Source organism: Sus scrofa, chromosome 12 (assembly GCF_054392235.1).
Source record: "Sus scrofa isolate SSC_HxYL_T2T_F1_AM1 chromosome 12, Sscrofa_HxYL_maternal_Yorkshire_Landrace_v2.0, whole genome shotgun sequence".
Lineage (NCBI taxonomy): Eukaryota > Metazoa > Chordata > Mammalia > Artiodactyla > Suidae > Sus > Sus scrofa.
The window spans coordinates 38,903,415-38,919,719 of NC_139394.1; the positions used below are offsets into that span (position 1 = coordinate 38,903,415).

Here is a 16,305-nt window from a genome sequence, read left to right on the forward strand (position 1 = left end):
TCTTTCCCTTGCAGTCTTCAAGTTCTTGGGTAAATTACTTCACCTTTCTGAGCCTCAGTTAGCCCATGTGTAAGGTGGGACAGAATTCTCTCTCCTCCAAGGTTTTAGGAGGACCAAAGTGAGATAAAGTAGACAGAAGCCAGCACATGGTGGGTCCAAAATAAGTAATTTTATTGATTGATTGATTGCTTTTTTTTAGGGCCACCCCGTGGTTTTTTCCATAAAGGATATCACATTATATATGTTGTTCAGCATGCTTTTCTCACTCAACAGTACTTCTGGCAGATCTATCCTGTACTATTTAGAGGACGACCTCACTTTTTTAACCATTATCTAGTGGGTTTTTTTTGTTTTTTTTTTGTTTTTTTTGTCTTTTAAGGGCCACACCCACAGCATGTGGAGGTTGCCAAGGCTAGGGGTCGAATCGGAGCTACAGCTGCCAGCCTACACCACAGCCCCAGCAATGCCAGATCTGAGCTGCGTCTGGGACCTACACCACGGCTCACAGCCCCACCAGATCCTTAACCCACTGAGCGAGGTCAGGGATCAAACTGCATCCTCATGGATCCTAGTCAGGTTCGTTTTGGCTGAGCCACGATGGGAGCTCCCAAAATAAATGATTAAATGGTAGCCATTGTGAGCAGGAATTAATAACAAGCCCTTTCCTGCCTCAAGCCCTGCTTCCCTGCCCTGGAATCTCAGGATTCCCTCTCAACCAAAACTTTGGAGCTTCTGTGGTGAAGGATTGAATGACTCCCCTCAGCCCTTTTCCACGAACTTCAGGGTATTTGGGGCCCAGGATGTGTAGTGTCAGCAGGAGGCATCTGGAGCTGGTATCTGGTCCCAGGGTCCCAGGAGGGCACCGTCAGCATCTTTGCCAGCTGCATCCAGACCTGCCCTGGGAGAGGTTGCCAGCTGTACCACCTCTGCCCAGTCACCCACCGCTCCCCCCGCCCCCATCTCTCTGCAGTTCCCGCGCAATGACGAGAAGGTGAGGACGCAAGGGAAATGCATGCCTTTCTTCCGAGCTGGGTTTGTCTGCCCCTCTCCGCCTTACCAGTCCTTGGCCCGAGAGCAGATCAACGCTCTGACCTCCTTCCTGGATGCCAGCTTAGTGTACGGCCCTGAGCCCAGCCTGGCCAGGCGCCTCCGTGACCTCAGCAGCCCCCTGGGCCTCCTGGCCGTCAACCAGGAGGCCTGGGACCACGGGCTGGCCTACCCACCCTTTGACAGCAAGAAGCCGAGCCCCTGCGAGTTCATCAACACCACCGCCCGCGTGCCCTGCTTCCTGGCAGGTGAGTCTAGGCTGGGAACAGAGAGGCTCAAGGGCAAGGGGCCTATCCTGGAGACTGCGAGCAGAAGGAAGCCAGAAAAACTTCTCGAGGCTGATGGTTTTACCGTGCTTCTTCTCACCAGTCTTCTAGAAAAACACATACCCAGTCACCACTGCCACAGGCACTGGTCCAGGACTGGCAGAAGGGCCAGATGAATAATACAGACTACAGAATCTAAGAACATATGTTCACTGTAAAAAAAAAAAAAAAAAAAGTCCAAAGAAAATAAGAAAATCCACAAAATCCACCCCCAACCCCCATATAATCATTGTTCTCATTTTAATGCCTATCCCTCCAGGATTTTTTTCTATCATAGATATAGTTCTACATTGTTTTATATCATTGGGGTCATACGAGACGTAATGCTTTTTAACTCAATCTCTTTTAATATATCACGCCATTAAATATTTTTCTACAACAGGATCTTTTTTTTATTATTCTTTTTTATGACTGCACCTATAGCATATGGAACTTCCCAGGGGTCGAATCGGAGCTACAGCTGTGGGTCTATACCACAGCCACAGCAACACCAGGCCTGAGCCCCATCTGTGACCTACACCATAGCTTGTGGCAATGCCAGATCCTTAACCCACTGAGCAAGGCCAGGGATCGAACCCGCCACCTCATGGTTCCTAGTCGGATTCGTTAACCACTGAGCCACGACGGGAACTCTGGAATGTATATTTTTAAGGCTTTTTATAAACTTGGCACAGAGCCCCCACTTAATGCAGCCTGTGCACAACTAGAGCCCCCCACTTCTCCTCCTTCCAGGGGCCATGCCCTCCTGGTCCTCTCTGCCTTTGCCTTTGGGCAGCCTTCTCTCTTCCAAAATCCACTCCCCCAGGACCAACGCCCTGCCCACCCAGATGCAGCAGAAGGCCCAGAGCTCTTTGATTCTGTGTCCACACGTAAGCCCCATCAATCCAGATGCAAAACTGAGCCCTTCCCATTTTCCATAAAAATATCCACTACGACCAAGCATTTGTGAATTTAACAGACTTTCCTGGGAGGTCTCGTTGTGGCTCAGTGGAAATGAATCCGACTAGCATCCATGAGGATGTGGGTTTGATCCCTGGCTTCTCTCAGTGGGTTAAGGATCCGGCATGGTCTTGAGCTGTGGTGTAGGTCATAGACGTGGCTCAGATCCTGCGTTGCTGTGGCTGTGATGTAGGTTGGCAGCTCTGATTCAACCCCTAGCCTGGGAACCTCCTTATGCTTCTGGTGCGGCCCTAAAAAAACAAAAAACAAAACAGAAAAACACTTTCCTGAAGACTAGAGGACACAAGAAGAAGTCCTCTAGTGAAACACCTGGTTTTTACCGTCTCTCAGATCCCCTCCTCCCAATGACCTCCACCTCTAGATTCTTCTCTCTTTATCACACAGAAGAATTTGCCGCTTGGGGCTCTGCCCGCCCCCCCAAAACTTGCATTCCTGAAACCTTCAAAGTTGCTCCACACAATAAAAAGCCCTTCATTTATTTGTAGGTCTCATCTTGGAAGGCAGTTGGGATTTAATTAGCATAATTGTACTTTTTCAGAGTTCCCTTGTGGCACCACAGGTTAAGGATCCAGCATTCTCACTGAAGTGGCTCTGGTCCCTGCTGTGGCGGGGGCGGCGGGTGGGATGGGGTGGGGTGGGGGGGTGAGGTGATCCCTAACTCTGGAAGTTCCGCCTGCCACCGGCTCGACCAAAAAAATTTTTTTTTTTTTACTTTTTAGTGTCACTTGTGTTCTTTACCACAGTCTTGTGGAATCAACCTTATTATCCTCATTTTCACAGATGTAAAGACTGAGGCTTAGGAGTTCCCATCATGGCGCAGCGGAAACGAATCCGACTAGGAACCATGACATTGCGGGTTCGATCCCTGGCCTCGCTCAGTGGATGAAGGATCCAGCGTTGCATGGGCTGTGGTGTAGGTCGCAGATGCGGTTTGGATCTGGTGCTGCTGTGGTTGCGGTGTAGGCCAGCGGCTACAGCTCCGATTCAACCCCTAGCCTGGGAACCTCCATATGCCGCAGGCACGGCCCTAAAAAAGACAAAAACAAAAAACAAAACGGAGGCTTAGAAATGTTAAGTGACACGTCCAAACTCACACAGCCCAAAAGTGTGTGTGGAGCTGGGATTCACATCTCTGAATCCCAACCCCCATCTCTTTCCACCTGACCGCCTTTAAATTAACAGGAAGGAGGGGCCCAGGGGAGGGGCCCTCTGGGGCACCATTGTTTATCTTTGTGTTACTGGGGTCTGGGGCTGCCCAGGAGGAACCCACCTTCTTGCCTTTGGGGCTTTCAGGAGATTCCCGAGCCTCAGAGCAGATCCTGCTGGCCACTTCCCACACCCTCCTTCTCCGAGAGCACAACCGGCTGGCCAGAGAACTAAAGAGACTCAACCCTCAGTGGGATGGAGAGAAGCTCTACCAGGAAGCCCGGAAAATCCTGGGAGCCTTCATACAGGTAAGAGGCCCAGGAGCGCTGCCGCCTCCGCCACCAGCTTCCACTCCTGGCCCTGCCCTCTGCTCACTGTCGCCAATCCACACACACACCCCCGTTTCCTCTTTCCTCTCCTCTGCTGCCTTTCCCCATCGTCTCTCTTTTAAACCCTCCCTTTTGTTTCTTCGGCTTCCCTGTCCCTAAAGGAGTCCCTGGATGCCGAGTGGTGGAGAATCATTTATGTGGGTCACTCAGCGTCCCTGCCCAGGTGCCGTCCCTGGCATCACGGGCTCCATCCCTCCTGGGACTCTCACATCACAGTTATTTTGGTTGTTTTGATTGGATAATTTTCTCTTCAAATTCTCAAAACCTAAGCCCCCTGTCACAGGCACAGTCAGTTTCTACTGCGGAGTGACTGATTGACTCACTAGAAGAGACTTGGAAAGGCTGATGTGTGGGTATTACCCATACACATATTTTTTAACCGTATGATTTAAAAATAATTGTAGGAGTTCCCTAGTGGCCTAGCGATTAAGGATTCTGGGTTGTCACTGCTGTGGCTCCGGTTTGACCCCTGGGCCTGGAAATTCTGTGTGCCAAGAGAATGGCCAAAAAAAAAAAACACCAAAAAACAAAAAGGAGTTCCCGTCGTGGATCAGTGGTTAACGAATCCAACTAAGAACCATGAGGTTGCGGATTCGATCCCTGGCCTTGCTCAGTGCGTTAAGGATCTGGCGTTGCCATGAGCTGTGGTGTAGGCTGCAGACGCGGCTCGGATCCCACATTGCTGCGACTCTGGCGTAGGACGGCAGCTACAGCTCCACTTCAACCCCTAACCTGGGAACCTCCATATGCCGTGGGAGCAGCCCAAGAAATGGCAAAGAGACGGGAAAAAAAAATCATAAATGCTTAGGAAGTTGTACAAAAAAGGTACATGCTCTTAATCTCCACTGGTGCTAACATTTGGCATAGCTATGGCACAATATCAAAAGACAAAAGATGGCATTCCCATTATGGCTCAGTGGTTAACAAACCCGACTAGCATCCACAAGGACACGAGTTCGATCCCTGGCCTCGATCAGTGGGTTAAGGATCTGGTGTTGTTGTGAGCTGTGGTGTAGGTCGCAGTCGTGGCTCGGATCCCACGTTGCCGTGGCTGGGGCATAGGCCAGGGGCTACAGCTCCGATTGGACCCCTAGCCAGGGAAGCTCCATATGCCGTGGGTACAGCCTTAAAAAGACAAAAAGACCAAAAAAAAAAAAAAAAGAAAAGAAAAAGAAAAGGAAAAAAAAAGCCAGAAGATAACATTGATGCGAACCCTAGATTTTATTCAAATTTCATCCGTGGTGTATGTGGTGTGCAGGCCTGTAGGGGGTGCTGTGGGGGTGTGTACGGCTCCCTGCACTTGTGTCACATGGTGTTTCATGTAACCACCACCACAATAAAGATACCTAACTGGGAGTTCCCGTCGTGGCGCAGTGGTTAACGAATCCGACTAGGAACCACGAGGTTGCGGGTTCGGTCCCTGCCCTTCCTCAGTGGGTTAACGATCCGGGGTTGCCGTGAGCTGTGGTGTAGGTTGCAGACGAGGCTCGGATCCCGCGTTGCTGTGGCTCTGGCGTGGGCCGGTGGCTACAGCTCTGATTCGACCCCTAGCCTGGGAACCTCCATATGCCGCGGGCTGCAAAAAAAAGATACCTAACTGGACCATCGTGGCCACAAGACTCTCTTGTGCTACTTTTTTGTGCCCCATCCACCCTCCCCCTTCCCACATCCCTAACCCCTGGCAACCACTAATCTGTTCTCCATCTGTACAGTTATGCTATTTCGTGAATGTTATGTACATGAAGTCATGCAGCCTGTCTTCTGTTGAAATTGGCTGTTTACATTCAGCATGATTTCCTTGAGGTTCATCCAAGTCGTTGCATATATCCACCCTTCACCCCTTCTTGTTGTGGAGGGAGAGTCCATGCTTTGACTCTTCACCTATTGAAGGGCGTGTGGATTGTTTTGGGGTGGGGGGGGGCTGTTATGAATAAAGTTGCTGTGAGCATTCATGCATAAGTATCTGCCTGAAAATAAGATATTTCTCTGGGATATATACCCAAGAGGACAATTGCTAGGTCATATGGAAGGTCCGTTTTTAGTTTTGAAAGAAACTGCTTTTCGAGAGTGCCTCTATCATTTTTACATTCTCACCAGCAGTGTATGAATCATCCAGTTTTTCCTGCATCCTTGTCATTATTTGGTGTCATCACTAATTTTTTTTTCACTCTTTCTGTTAGGTATGTAGCGATGTTGCATTGTGGGTTTAATTTCCATTTCTCGGATGGCTGATCCTATTGGACACCTTTTCATGTGCTTTTTTTTTTTTTTTTTTTTTTTTTTGTCTTTTTGCTATTTCTTGGGCCACTCCCGCAGCATATGGAGATTCCCAGGCTAGGGGTCTAATTGGAGCTGTAGCCACCGGCCTACACCAGAGCCACAGCAACACGGGTTCCGAGCCGCGTCTGCAACCTACACCACAGCTCACGGCAACGCCGGATCGTTAACCCACTGAGCAAGGGCAGGGACCGAACCCGCAACCTCATGGTTCCTAGTCGGATTCGTTAACCACTGCGCCAAGACGGGAACTCCTTCATGTGCTTTTTAACCATCTGGATAGCCTCTTCACTAAAACACCTGTTCATATATTTTGTCTATTTTCAAATAGGATTTTGTCTTTTAATGTTGAGTTTTGAGAGTTCTTTATATATCTAGATACAAGTTCTTTGTCAGGTATGTGACTTTAAATATTTTCTATCAGTGCCTACTTTGTCTTTTCATTCTCTTAACAGCGTCGTTTTTATTCGTGTTTTTTGTTTGTTTGTTTGTTTGCTTGCTTTTTTTAGGGCCACACCCACAGCATATGGAGGTTCCCAGGCTAGGGGTCAAATTGGAGCTACAACTGTTGGTCTACACCATAGCCACAGCAACTCTGGATCCTTAACCCACTGAGCGAGGCCAGGGATGGAACACTCAACCTCATGGTTCCTAGTCAGATTCGTTTCCGCCTGCGCCCTGACAGGAACACCATAAATTTGCTAAGGTTTATTTTATAAGCCTGGTATGGTTATCTAGCTAAGTGTTCTGTAGGCATTTTTTTTTTTTGGCTGCACCATGGCATGCAGAAATTCCCAGGGCTAGGGTAGAACTCATGCCACGACAGTAACCAGAGCCACTGCAGTGACAATGCTAGACCCTTAACCTGCTGAGCCACAAGGGAACTCCCATTCCATAGGTCCTTAAAAAGTATTTGTATTCTGCTATTTTTGGGTGGAGTGTTTGTTACCTGTTATGTTGTTCTTCTTTCCTTTCTGAAGGTCTCAATCTTCTGTTATCCTTTATATTTAGAGAATTTTCTTCATCCATTATTTTTTAATATAAATTTTATCAGCATATAGATGATTTTAAACTACGTCCTAGACATTTTAGTTATTACGTTCAGAGACATTGGAACTTATTTAACTCTCCTATTTAAGCACATCATTCTCCTACTTGGGTTTGGCATTTAGGTTCTGGCATACTTTTTTGGACTTTAGCTCCAATGACCGTTTAGTCTCTTGGGGCCTTGCAATGCTGTTCAGGTCTGCTTCGCTCTTCTGGTGCTTCTGGGGTTCCCACTCCTGACTTTGTCGGCAGGGCAGGAAGGTATTTTCCTGGCTGCCTTCTGTTGCTAAGCAACCCTCTAGAGGATCAGAAGCCCCTGCACCTGAGTCTCTATGCTGCTGAGTGAAGAACAGAGAGACACAGGGCTTCATGGCTGCCACTACCGCAGGCAAATCAGACCCTTCACCAGCCTGGGTTGCAGGTCAAGGGCTGGGATGGCTGATGGCTTGGATTGTGATGTGGGTACGGGGGCTCTTTGCTAGGTCTCTGCTGAACTTCCACTGACCCATTCTCTGGAGAATGAGAGAGAAGGCTTGTCTTAGCTTCTTTTGTCTATTCCTGTTGGAGGGTCCGGGTTGATATGTGGGAACTCAACATTTTGTCATCCCTCAAGTCCTAAGATTCGTAGCCACTCCACTTTCTTTCCAGATTTCAGAGTCTGTTTATTGTTGTCCATTGAATACTTTCCAGGGTGTTTAGTTATATTTAGTGAGGAAGACTAAGGAAAAATAGTCTACTTCATCTTGTATTGGAACCAGAAGCCCCGTGCCCATATTTTTAACCATCAAAGGGATCTATTTCCATTTATTTCTTCTCAAGAGCTCCAGAATTCAACATGTATTTTAAAGATTTTAGGCCCATAGATCTTGCTGCTGGAGAAGTTCATAAGAAATCATACAAAGCATAAAAAAATATCTAATTAAGACTTCTGAATTGAGGCTTGTATGAGTCTGCATGAGCCGCCATAACAGAGTGATGCAGACTGGGTGGCTTACACAACAGAAATTTATTTTTTCTGGGAGTTCCCATTGTGGCTCAGTGGAAATGAATCTGTCTAGCATCCATGAGGACGCAGGTTCCATCCCTGGCCACGCTCAGTGGGTTAAGGATCCAGCACTGCCGTGAGCTGTGGTGTAGGTCACAGATGCGGTTCGGATCTGGCGTTGCCATGGCCATGGCATAGGCTGGTGGCTACATCTCCAATTTGACCCCTAGTCTGGGAACCTCCATATACCCTGGGTGCAGCTCTAAAAATACAAAAAAAAAAAAAAAAAAGAGAGAGAGAGAGAGAGAAAGAGAATGAGAGAGGAAAGAAGAGAAAGAATGAAAGAGATAATGAAAGATAGAAGAAAGAGAAAGAGAGAAAGAAAGAGAGAAAGAAAGAAAAGAGAGAGAGAAAGAAGGAAAGAAGGAAGGAAAGAAGGAAAAAGAAAGAAAGAAAGAAAGAAAGAAAGAAAGAAAGAAAGAAAGAAAGAAAGAAAGAAAGAAAGAAAGAAAGAAAAAGGGAAAGAGAAAGAAAGAAAAGAAAAAAGTGAGGGAGGGAGGAAGGGAGGAAGAAAGAAATTTTCTCCCAGTTCTGAAGGCTGAAAATCCAAAATTAAGGACTTAGCAGGTTTGATTTCTCCTGAAGCCTTTCTCCTTGGCTTGGCCGCCTTCCCCCTGTGTCCTCATACGGTCTTTCCCCAGGCGTGCATGTCTCTCTTCTGGCAAGGACACTGGTCTTATTGGATTCGGGCTCCACCATACGACATCATTTAACCTCATTACCTCTTTTCAGGTCCTGTCTCCCAATACAGTCACATTAGAGGGTTAGAGCCTCAAGATGCGAATTAGAGGGAAACACAATTCCATCCATACTAAGACCTCTTGGACTCCAAGAAAAAGAAACCCACTCAGCCTAGTTCAGATGTTCAGTATTGGTTCGCTCTATCCATGTATCAGACAAAGCTGGTAAGGGTTTTTCCTGGAACTTCAGGGCAGGGAAGATAGTTGGACCTCAGCCAGGGTTAGAGCCAGAGACTGAAAACCGTCTGGAATTAGGGCAGGTACTCTCACGCTGACTCTCCCTCCCGCTCTGCTCTGCTGTTCACGTCTCCACGCTCTCTCTCCGCAGATGGGTTTTCTGTGCTTTTCTGCACATGGTAGAAAATGACAACCCATATCACCCCATCTGTCCCCTCAGATCAAGCGCCATCAGAAACAGTCTAAAATAGCTGCATCTGAAATCGAAGTTCCTGAGAGAGAGACTCTGACTAACCAGCTTACTCTGATGCCACAGCTGGGCCAGTCCACTGTGGCCAGAGGCAGGGGTCTGTCTCCCACTGCCCCTCACAGCCTGAGGGGCAGACTGCCGGCTCCAAGGATGATATCCCCAGAGTCTAGGCTGCTGATGAAATGGGCAGCAACCTAATTCAACCGTGAGAGAGGAACCCATGCATGCAAGAGAGTGTTATACACGATTAATTACCTAATAATTGTGAGCTAGGTAGAAGCGTGAGAAATGTTTTAAGTGAAAAAGCAGAATGCATGTCACTTATGTGTTCTCTAGGATTACAGCTCTGTTCAGTAGTTCCCATCATGGCTCAGGAGTAAACAAACCTGACTAGTATCCATGAGGATGAGGGTTCGATCCCTGGCCACACTCAGTGGGTTAAGGATCCAGCGCTGCCGTAAGCTGTGGTGTAGGTTGTAGATGCGGCTCAGATCCCATGTTGCTATGGCTATGGTGAAGGCTGGCAGCTACAGCTCCAATTCGACTGCTAGCCTGGGAACTTCCAAGACTGGGAACTTCCTAGCCTGCTTTGGGTGTGGCCCAAAAAAGACCCCCCCCCCCAAAAAAAAGACTATGTTCAGATATCCTATAGACAAAGATTAGAAATAATAAACAATGAATACAATTATTGTATTATGTAGTGGCATGATTTTTATTTTTTTCAAAATGTTCTCAATCTATGTTAGTTCATTGGCTTTGAGGAAAACAAAACGAGAAACTAATCTCTCCATGGTGCAGTATTTCTTCCAGAACTAGAGATTGAATGAATTCCCTTTGGTCATCCTGTGAATCATTTCTGTGGCCCTTCATTCCTCTTGCCCTGGCCTATGGGGAAAAGTTTAAGAGTATGACTTTGTTAGGTTAAAGTGACTTACAAGGTATCACTTTAGCTTCAAGGTCATAAACTTGGAGCACACAAGGTGTCACCTTAGCTTAGGTTATAAACTTGAAGCAAAGATGGCAAAGAGAGTACTACGTCTCAAGTGCCAATTTCGAGAGATTGATTAGTAGAGCCTAGGTTGAGACAAATCATGCAAATTCAGCAGAAAGTATGCATGATCAACGTTCCCTGGTGGCATAGGAACTAAGGATCCAGCGTTATCACTGTTGTGACTCAGGTCACTGCTGTGGTACAAGCTCAGTCCCTGGCCCAGGAACTTTCACATGCTACAGGCGTGGCCAAAAAATGGATCAATCTATCACATCGATCAATTAGTAATGTCTGCCAGGGTCATAGGAACAAGAATTGAACACATGTGCTATCCATTTGCCGTCCTTGATTTCTGACTGCTTTTGGCTCCTACCTCACTCTGCAGAGGTTTGAGTCTCCTCACCCTCACCCTTTTCTCATGACTTGTTTTCCCTTCCAGATCATCACCTTTCGGGACTACCTACCCATTGTGCTGGGTGATGAGATGGAGAAGTGGATCCCTCCATACCAAGGCTATAACCAATCTGTGGATCCCCGAATTTCCAATGTCTTCACCTTCGCCTTCCGCTTTGGCCACTTGGAGGTCCCTGCCACCATGTCCCGCCTGGATGAGAATTACCAGCCATGGGGTCCGGAAGCAGAGCTCCCCCTGCACACCCTCTTCTTCAATACCTGGAGGATAGTTAAAGATGGTATGTCCTTTCCAGAAGCACTGTCACCTGGCTCTCTCACTCTGCAACCTGCTTCTAGGAAGACCTGGCTTGGGAGTCAGACTCCAGGCACTTCCTGTGTGGCCCTGGGCAAGTGAATTCGCTTCACGGAGCCTCCATCTCTTCATGTGTATCATGGAGACAATAACAATACCTGTCTCACTAGGATATACAAAAAAAATTAAAATATATGTACAGAGCTTAGTCTGCAATGGTTCTTGAGGCATAGGAGGTGGTTACTAAATAGTGGTTATTTTTCTTTCTTTCCTCCTCTGGCTTTAAGGTACCAAGTTTTCCTGTTTCCTTTCCCTGCCTCAGGCTTCTCTGATCCTTGCAGAGAGAATTCCTGGGTCTGGTAAATAAATGGCTCTCTTCCGCTCTCCTCTGCAGCTTTCCCATCTCCATTAAGTGCCAAAGGTGGGACCCAGCTCTCCTTTATCTTGGGCTGGGCTGTTTTGAAACTGACTTTACTTAAGGTCTGACAAGTTGGGGCATTTTTCTAAAGATTTCTGCCATCTCTTCCCATGCTGCACCGTTCCTCTGGGAAACATGTGGAGGAGAAGAAGCCAACTCTCTGAGCTAGAGCTTAGGAAAAAAACCCTGAAGCTTATGTTCATGGCGTCACCCCTGGGGTGCCTCGCTTCCACCCCTCAGGCAGGCGGTCTGGACTGGTCCCCAGACCCCAGCACCCCCTGCAGGATGCACTGTGCTGTTCTCTTCCTGCTTGTAGCCCCAGAGGTTCAGCCAGCTCTTCTTGCATCTGAGAAAGAATGTCTGGTGGAGGGAGCGGCCAGCAGTGGAAGTTGTCCCCAGCATGGCCTCTGGTCTCCCTTGCAGGTGGAATTGACCCTCTGGTGCGGGGCCTGCTGGCCAAGAAGTCCAAGCTTATGAATCAGGATAAAATGATGACGGGCGAGCTGCGCAACAAGCTTTTCCAGCCCACTCACAAGATCCATGGCTTTGACCTGGCTGCCATCAACATACAGCGTGGCCGGGACCATGGGATGCCTGGTGAGTGGGCCTGGGGTCAGCCAGGCCTGGGGTTCTTTCAGCTGCTTCCAGGAATTCCTAGGGACTCTTTTTCCACAGCCCTGAGGAGCTGATCAATTCTAAAACAGAAAGCAAAGGAATTTTTTTTTTTTTTTGTCTCTACCCATGATGTGGAGAAATTCCCGGGCCAGGAATCGAACACGTGCCACAGCAGTGACCAGAACCACAGCAGTGACAGTGCCGGACCCTCAAACCACTAGGCCACCAGGAAACTCCAAAGATGTGGTTTATTTTGTTTTGTTTTTTGTCTTTTTAGGGCTGCACCCACCACATATGGAAATTCCCAGGCTAGGAGTTGAATCAGAGCTGCAGCTGCCGGTCTATGCCACAACCACAGCAACCGATCCAAGCCACATCTGCAACCTACACCACAGCTCATGGCAATGCTGGATCCTTAAGCCACTGAGTGAGGCCAGGGATCGAACCTGTGTCCTCATGGATACTAGTCGGGTTCATTTACCACTGAGCCACGATGGAAATTCCCAAGATGTCTATTTTTATTTATATATATATTTTTTTGGTCTTTTTTGTCTTTTAGGGCTGCACCTGCGGCATATGGAGGTTCCCAGGCTAGGGGTCAATTTGGAGCTATAGCTGCTGGCCTACACCACAGCCACAGCAACACAGGATCCGAGCCGTGTCTGCAATCTACACCACAGCCCATGGCAACACCAGGTCCTTAAGCCACTGAGCAAGGCCAGGGATGGAACCTGCATCCTCATGGATACTAGTCGGGTTTGTTCGCCACTGAGCCGAGACAGAAAGTCCCCAAGATGTCTATTTTTAAAATTGCCTTTTCTCATCTGTGAAAAACAGAATCTTCCAATCTCCCTGATGCAGAGACCCGAGAACATATGTGGCACTCTCTTGGAGCTCCTGAAATGAATGAAGATCAGCCCGTGCCTTGTAAAACCAGTTTTAAAGCCCAGAAAATATTCAGAGGGGCCTAAAAGCAGGAAAGCAATGGCTACCAGACCTTCCTGAATGTAGTGCTTAAGAGCCAGACTGCCTGTGTTCAAATCCCAGCTATGCCATTTCTCGCTATGCAACCTTAGGCACATTCCTTAACGTCTCTGTTCTTCCGATTACGTATTTGTGCAGGGCTGAGACCAGTGCCTGACCCCATAGTGAGTACCATATAACCCACGGGCCCCTCAAGGCTTCAGTGCCACAGAGCAAAAGGATGGCTGACCGCCTTCCTCATCCCAAAGGCTGTGAATGCAGACTTTCTGGGGCTGATGGAGCTGGAGTGGGCGAGTCCCCAGCGGGGACCGTCTGGCCCTGGATCAGACAGCTGCAACCTCTCTGCCCTAGGATACAACTCCTGGAGAGGCTTCTGTGACCTCTCACAGCCCCAGACGTTGGAGGAGCTACGTGCTGTGCTAAAGAACGAGAAGCTGGCTAAGAAGTTACTGGATCTCTACGGGACCCCTGACAACATCGACATCTGGATAGGGGGCACTGCCGAGCCCCTGGTGGAAAGGGGCAGGGTGGGGCCTCTCCTGGCCTGTCTCCTGGGGAGGCAGTTCCAGCAGATCCGCGATGGGGACAGGCAAGTGAGACCTCAGCGGGGAGGGGGCTGGCAGGGAGGCGGGGGAGACCCTTCTCGGCGGTGGGCGTTCTGATGTCCTGCCTGAGGACTCACTCCAGACCTTAGCCTGTTCCTAGTGAATCTCCTTCCAATGCATCGGGCAGAGTGGGGAGGGAGCCAGAGCCGGGCTGTGTAGAGACTCTGCTTCTGTCACTGCAGGTTCTGGTGGGAGAACCCTGGCGTCTTCACGGAGAAGCAGCGGAATGCTCTGCAGAAAATGTCCTTCTCACGCCTCGTCTGTGACAACACCCACATCACCAAGGTCCCGCTGCACCCCTTCCAGGCCAACAGCTACCCCCACGGCTTCGTGGATTGCTCAGCCATTGATAAGCTGGACCTCTCGCCCTGGGCCTCAGTGGAGGATTAGGGGCTGGACACCATGCCACTCCCCCCCACACACCCCCGGTGTGTGCAGTAAACCTCCCTTTGGTCCAGATGCCATTTCAAGCAAGTTCAGCGACCCGGCCCCTGAGAGCTCCATACCCAGTCCCAGGCCTTCTTTCCCAGTTCTCTCTACACCCCGCAAGATGCATATCTCACTCAAGCCCCCCACCAGCCACCTTGACCTCTCAGCTCTTCCAGCCAAATCCCACTGCTTCCACCCCCATCTTCTCTGCCTGCAGAAGTCCTCTGTTCTGTCAAGACTCAGACCCTCTGAGAGGCCTTCCTGTCCAGCTTGCGGGGTGTCACCCATTCTCTCCCCTGAACAAGTCTTGGCTGAGGCCGAGGCCTTCACACCCTTATCTCTCCTCCCCTGGAACTAGATGATAAAATCCTTGAGCCAAGGCCCTCAGCCAGCTTCCAAGAGTGTGCCGTGGCCCCCAGCTCAGTAAACATCTGGTGATTGACTGCTGATGCTGGCAATGACCTTGTTCCCCGCTGGAAGGCAGGCCTTGGAATCACTGCCAAATCTAGTACCTAGATGTTTACCATTCAGACGTGTCTCACCACTGAGAGGTCTCGTGCGTGGGTCTGTGGGGTGAGAGGGTACGGTTCGGTGGGATTTCAAAGCGCTCTCAAAAAAAAAGGAGTTCCCATTGTGGCTCCATGGGTTAAGAACCTGACATAGGGTCCAGGAGGATGCGGGTTTGATCCCTGGCCTTGCTCAGTGGGTTCAGGACCTGGTGTTACTGCATGCTGCTGCATAGGTCACAGATGTGGATCTGGCGTTGCCATGGCTGTGGCGTCAGCCAGCAGCTGCAGCTTGGATTTGACGCCTAGCCTGGGAACTTCCATATGCCATGGGTGCGGCCCTAAAAAGAAGAAAGAAAAAAAAAAAAAGAAGAAGAGGCAAGAGCTCCTGAGAAAAGAAGCCATGGCCGTGGAGTGGCAAGAGAGCACTGGGAGCAGTCAGAGGTGTCAAAGAGGGAGGGAAAGCCAAGCCTGGATTCCCCCAGAGCTAAAGCTAACTTCTTTTCCAGAGGTCCTCCAGGGGAGTACCCTCTCTTTCAAGGCCAGTTCTTGGAGCCTGTGAGGCCCCTGATGGGCAGCTCCAGAATATCCCCACTGCTCTCCGGCGTAGGCTGGCAGCTATGGCTCTACCTCCACCCCTAGCCTGGGAACCTCCATATGCCGCAGGTGCGGCCCTGGAAAAGACGAAAAGACAAAAAAAAAAAAAAAAAAAAAAGGGGGACTATCCCTACTGCTGCTGCCCAGTACACTTTTATGAGTTCTTTTCAAATGACCCTCCTGGGCAAGGTCAGCCCAGCCAGAGCCTCCAGATGCCCTGACTGGCGGGACAGGGGTGGGAGGCCCTCAGCCATCCTGTAGGAAAAGCCCAGGAGGCGGAGGATCTGGGCGGCAGCCCTGGCTCTGGCCCCCTCTTCCTTAAGGCCTTGGATGAGTCCCTTAACCTCACTGAACACCGTGATGGTCAGCAGTGAAAGGGAGCTGAGGAGTGTTTATCCTGCTTGTGCTGCCTGGGGCTCCTATGGGTACGTGAGCCCCAGCATCCTGCACGGTTCAGACTCAGCTGTGAGTACCCCTCCCCGAATAGGGGAGGAAGGCAGGGAGCAGGGCAGGGGACCTACCAGTCAGATAGAGGGCTCAAATTCCAGGTGAATATTTATTCTTCGCAAAATAGCTTCCTTCCCCTCCCTCGGCCTGGCCATCTGCTGTCTCTGCGAACTTGGCCACGTGAAGCTGAGAGTGAGAAGGAGTGGCCTGTCCCAAGGGCCTCTGAACAGCTGTGCCAGCTGCAGGGATGCAGATCCAGAGGTGCCCATCATCTGGGGAGGGAACCACCTTCCCATCGCCCCTCTGCTTTTCCTTTCCTGCAGGAAAGCACGTGTCTCCTCTCCTTCCCAGCACCTGGCACAGGCCTGACAGAGCGTGAACATGTAGCAGATATTTCCCAGAGCGGGAATTCCCATTGTGGCTCAGGGAAAACGAACTGGACTCTTATCCATAAGGACTCGCGGTTCGATCCCTGGGCTCGCTCTGTGGGTTCAGGACCTAGTGTTATGGCAAGCTGTGGGGTAGGTCACAGATGTGGATCTGGCATTGCCATGGTTGTGGTGTCAGCCAGCAACTGCAGCTCGGATTTGACCCCAGCCTGGG

General features: G+C 49.6%; 1 protein-coding gene across 2 annotated transcripts in view; it reads left to right on the top strand.

Annotated features, from left to right (window-relative positions):
- The window catches only part of LPO (lactoperoxidase), a 29,150-nt gene extending 14,468 nt beyond the window's left edge, over nt 1-14,682 (top strand). For both annotated transcript variants that reach the window (XM_021067272.2, XM_084983134.1), the window contains 6 exons: nt 971-1,295; nt 3,627-3,787; nt 10,835-11,087; nt 11,943-12,116; nt 13,470-13,707; nt 13,906-14,682. In XM_021067272.2, coding sequence (XP_020922931.1) covers nt 971-1,295; nt 3,627-3,787; nt 10,835-11,087; nt 11,943-12,116; nt 13,470-13,707; nt 13,906-14,113 — 1,359 coding nt within the window. In that variant the 3' untranslated portion in view covers nt 14,114-14,682. The remainder of the gene's footprint in view (nt 1-970; nt 1,296-3,626; nt 3,788-10,834; nt 11,088-11,942; nt 12,117-13,469; nt 13,708-13,905) is intronic.
- The last annotated feature ends 1,623 nt before the right edge of the window (nt 14,683-16,305 follow it).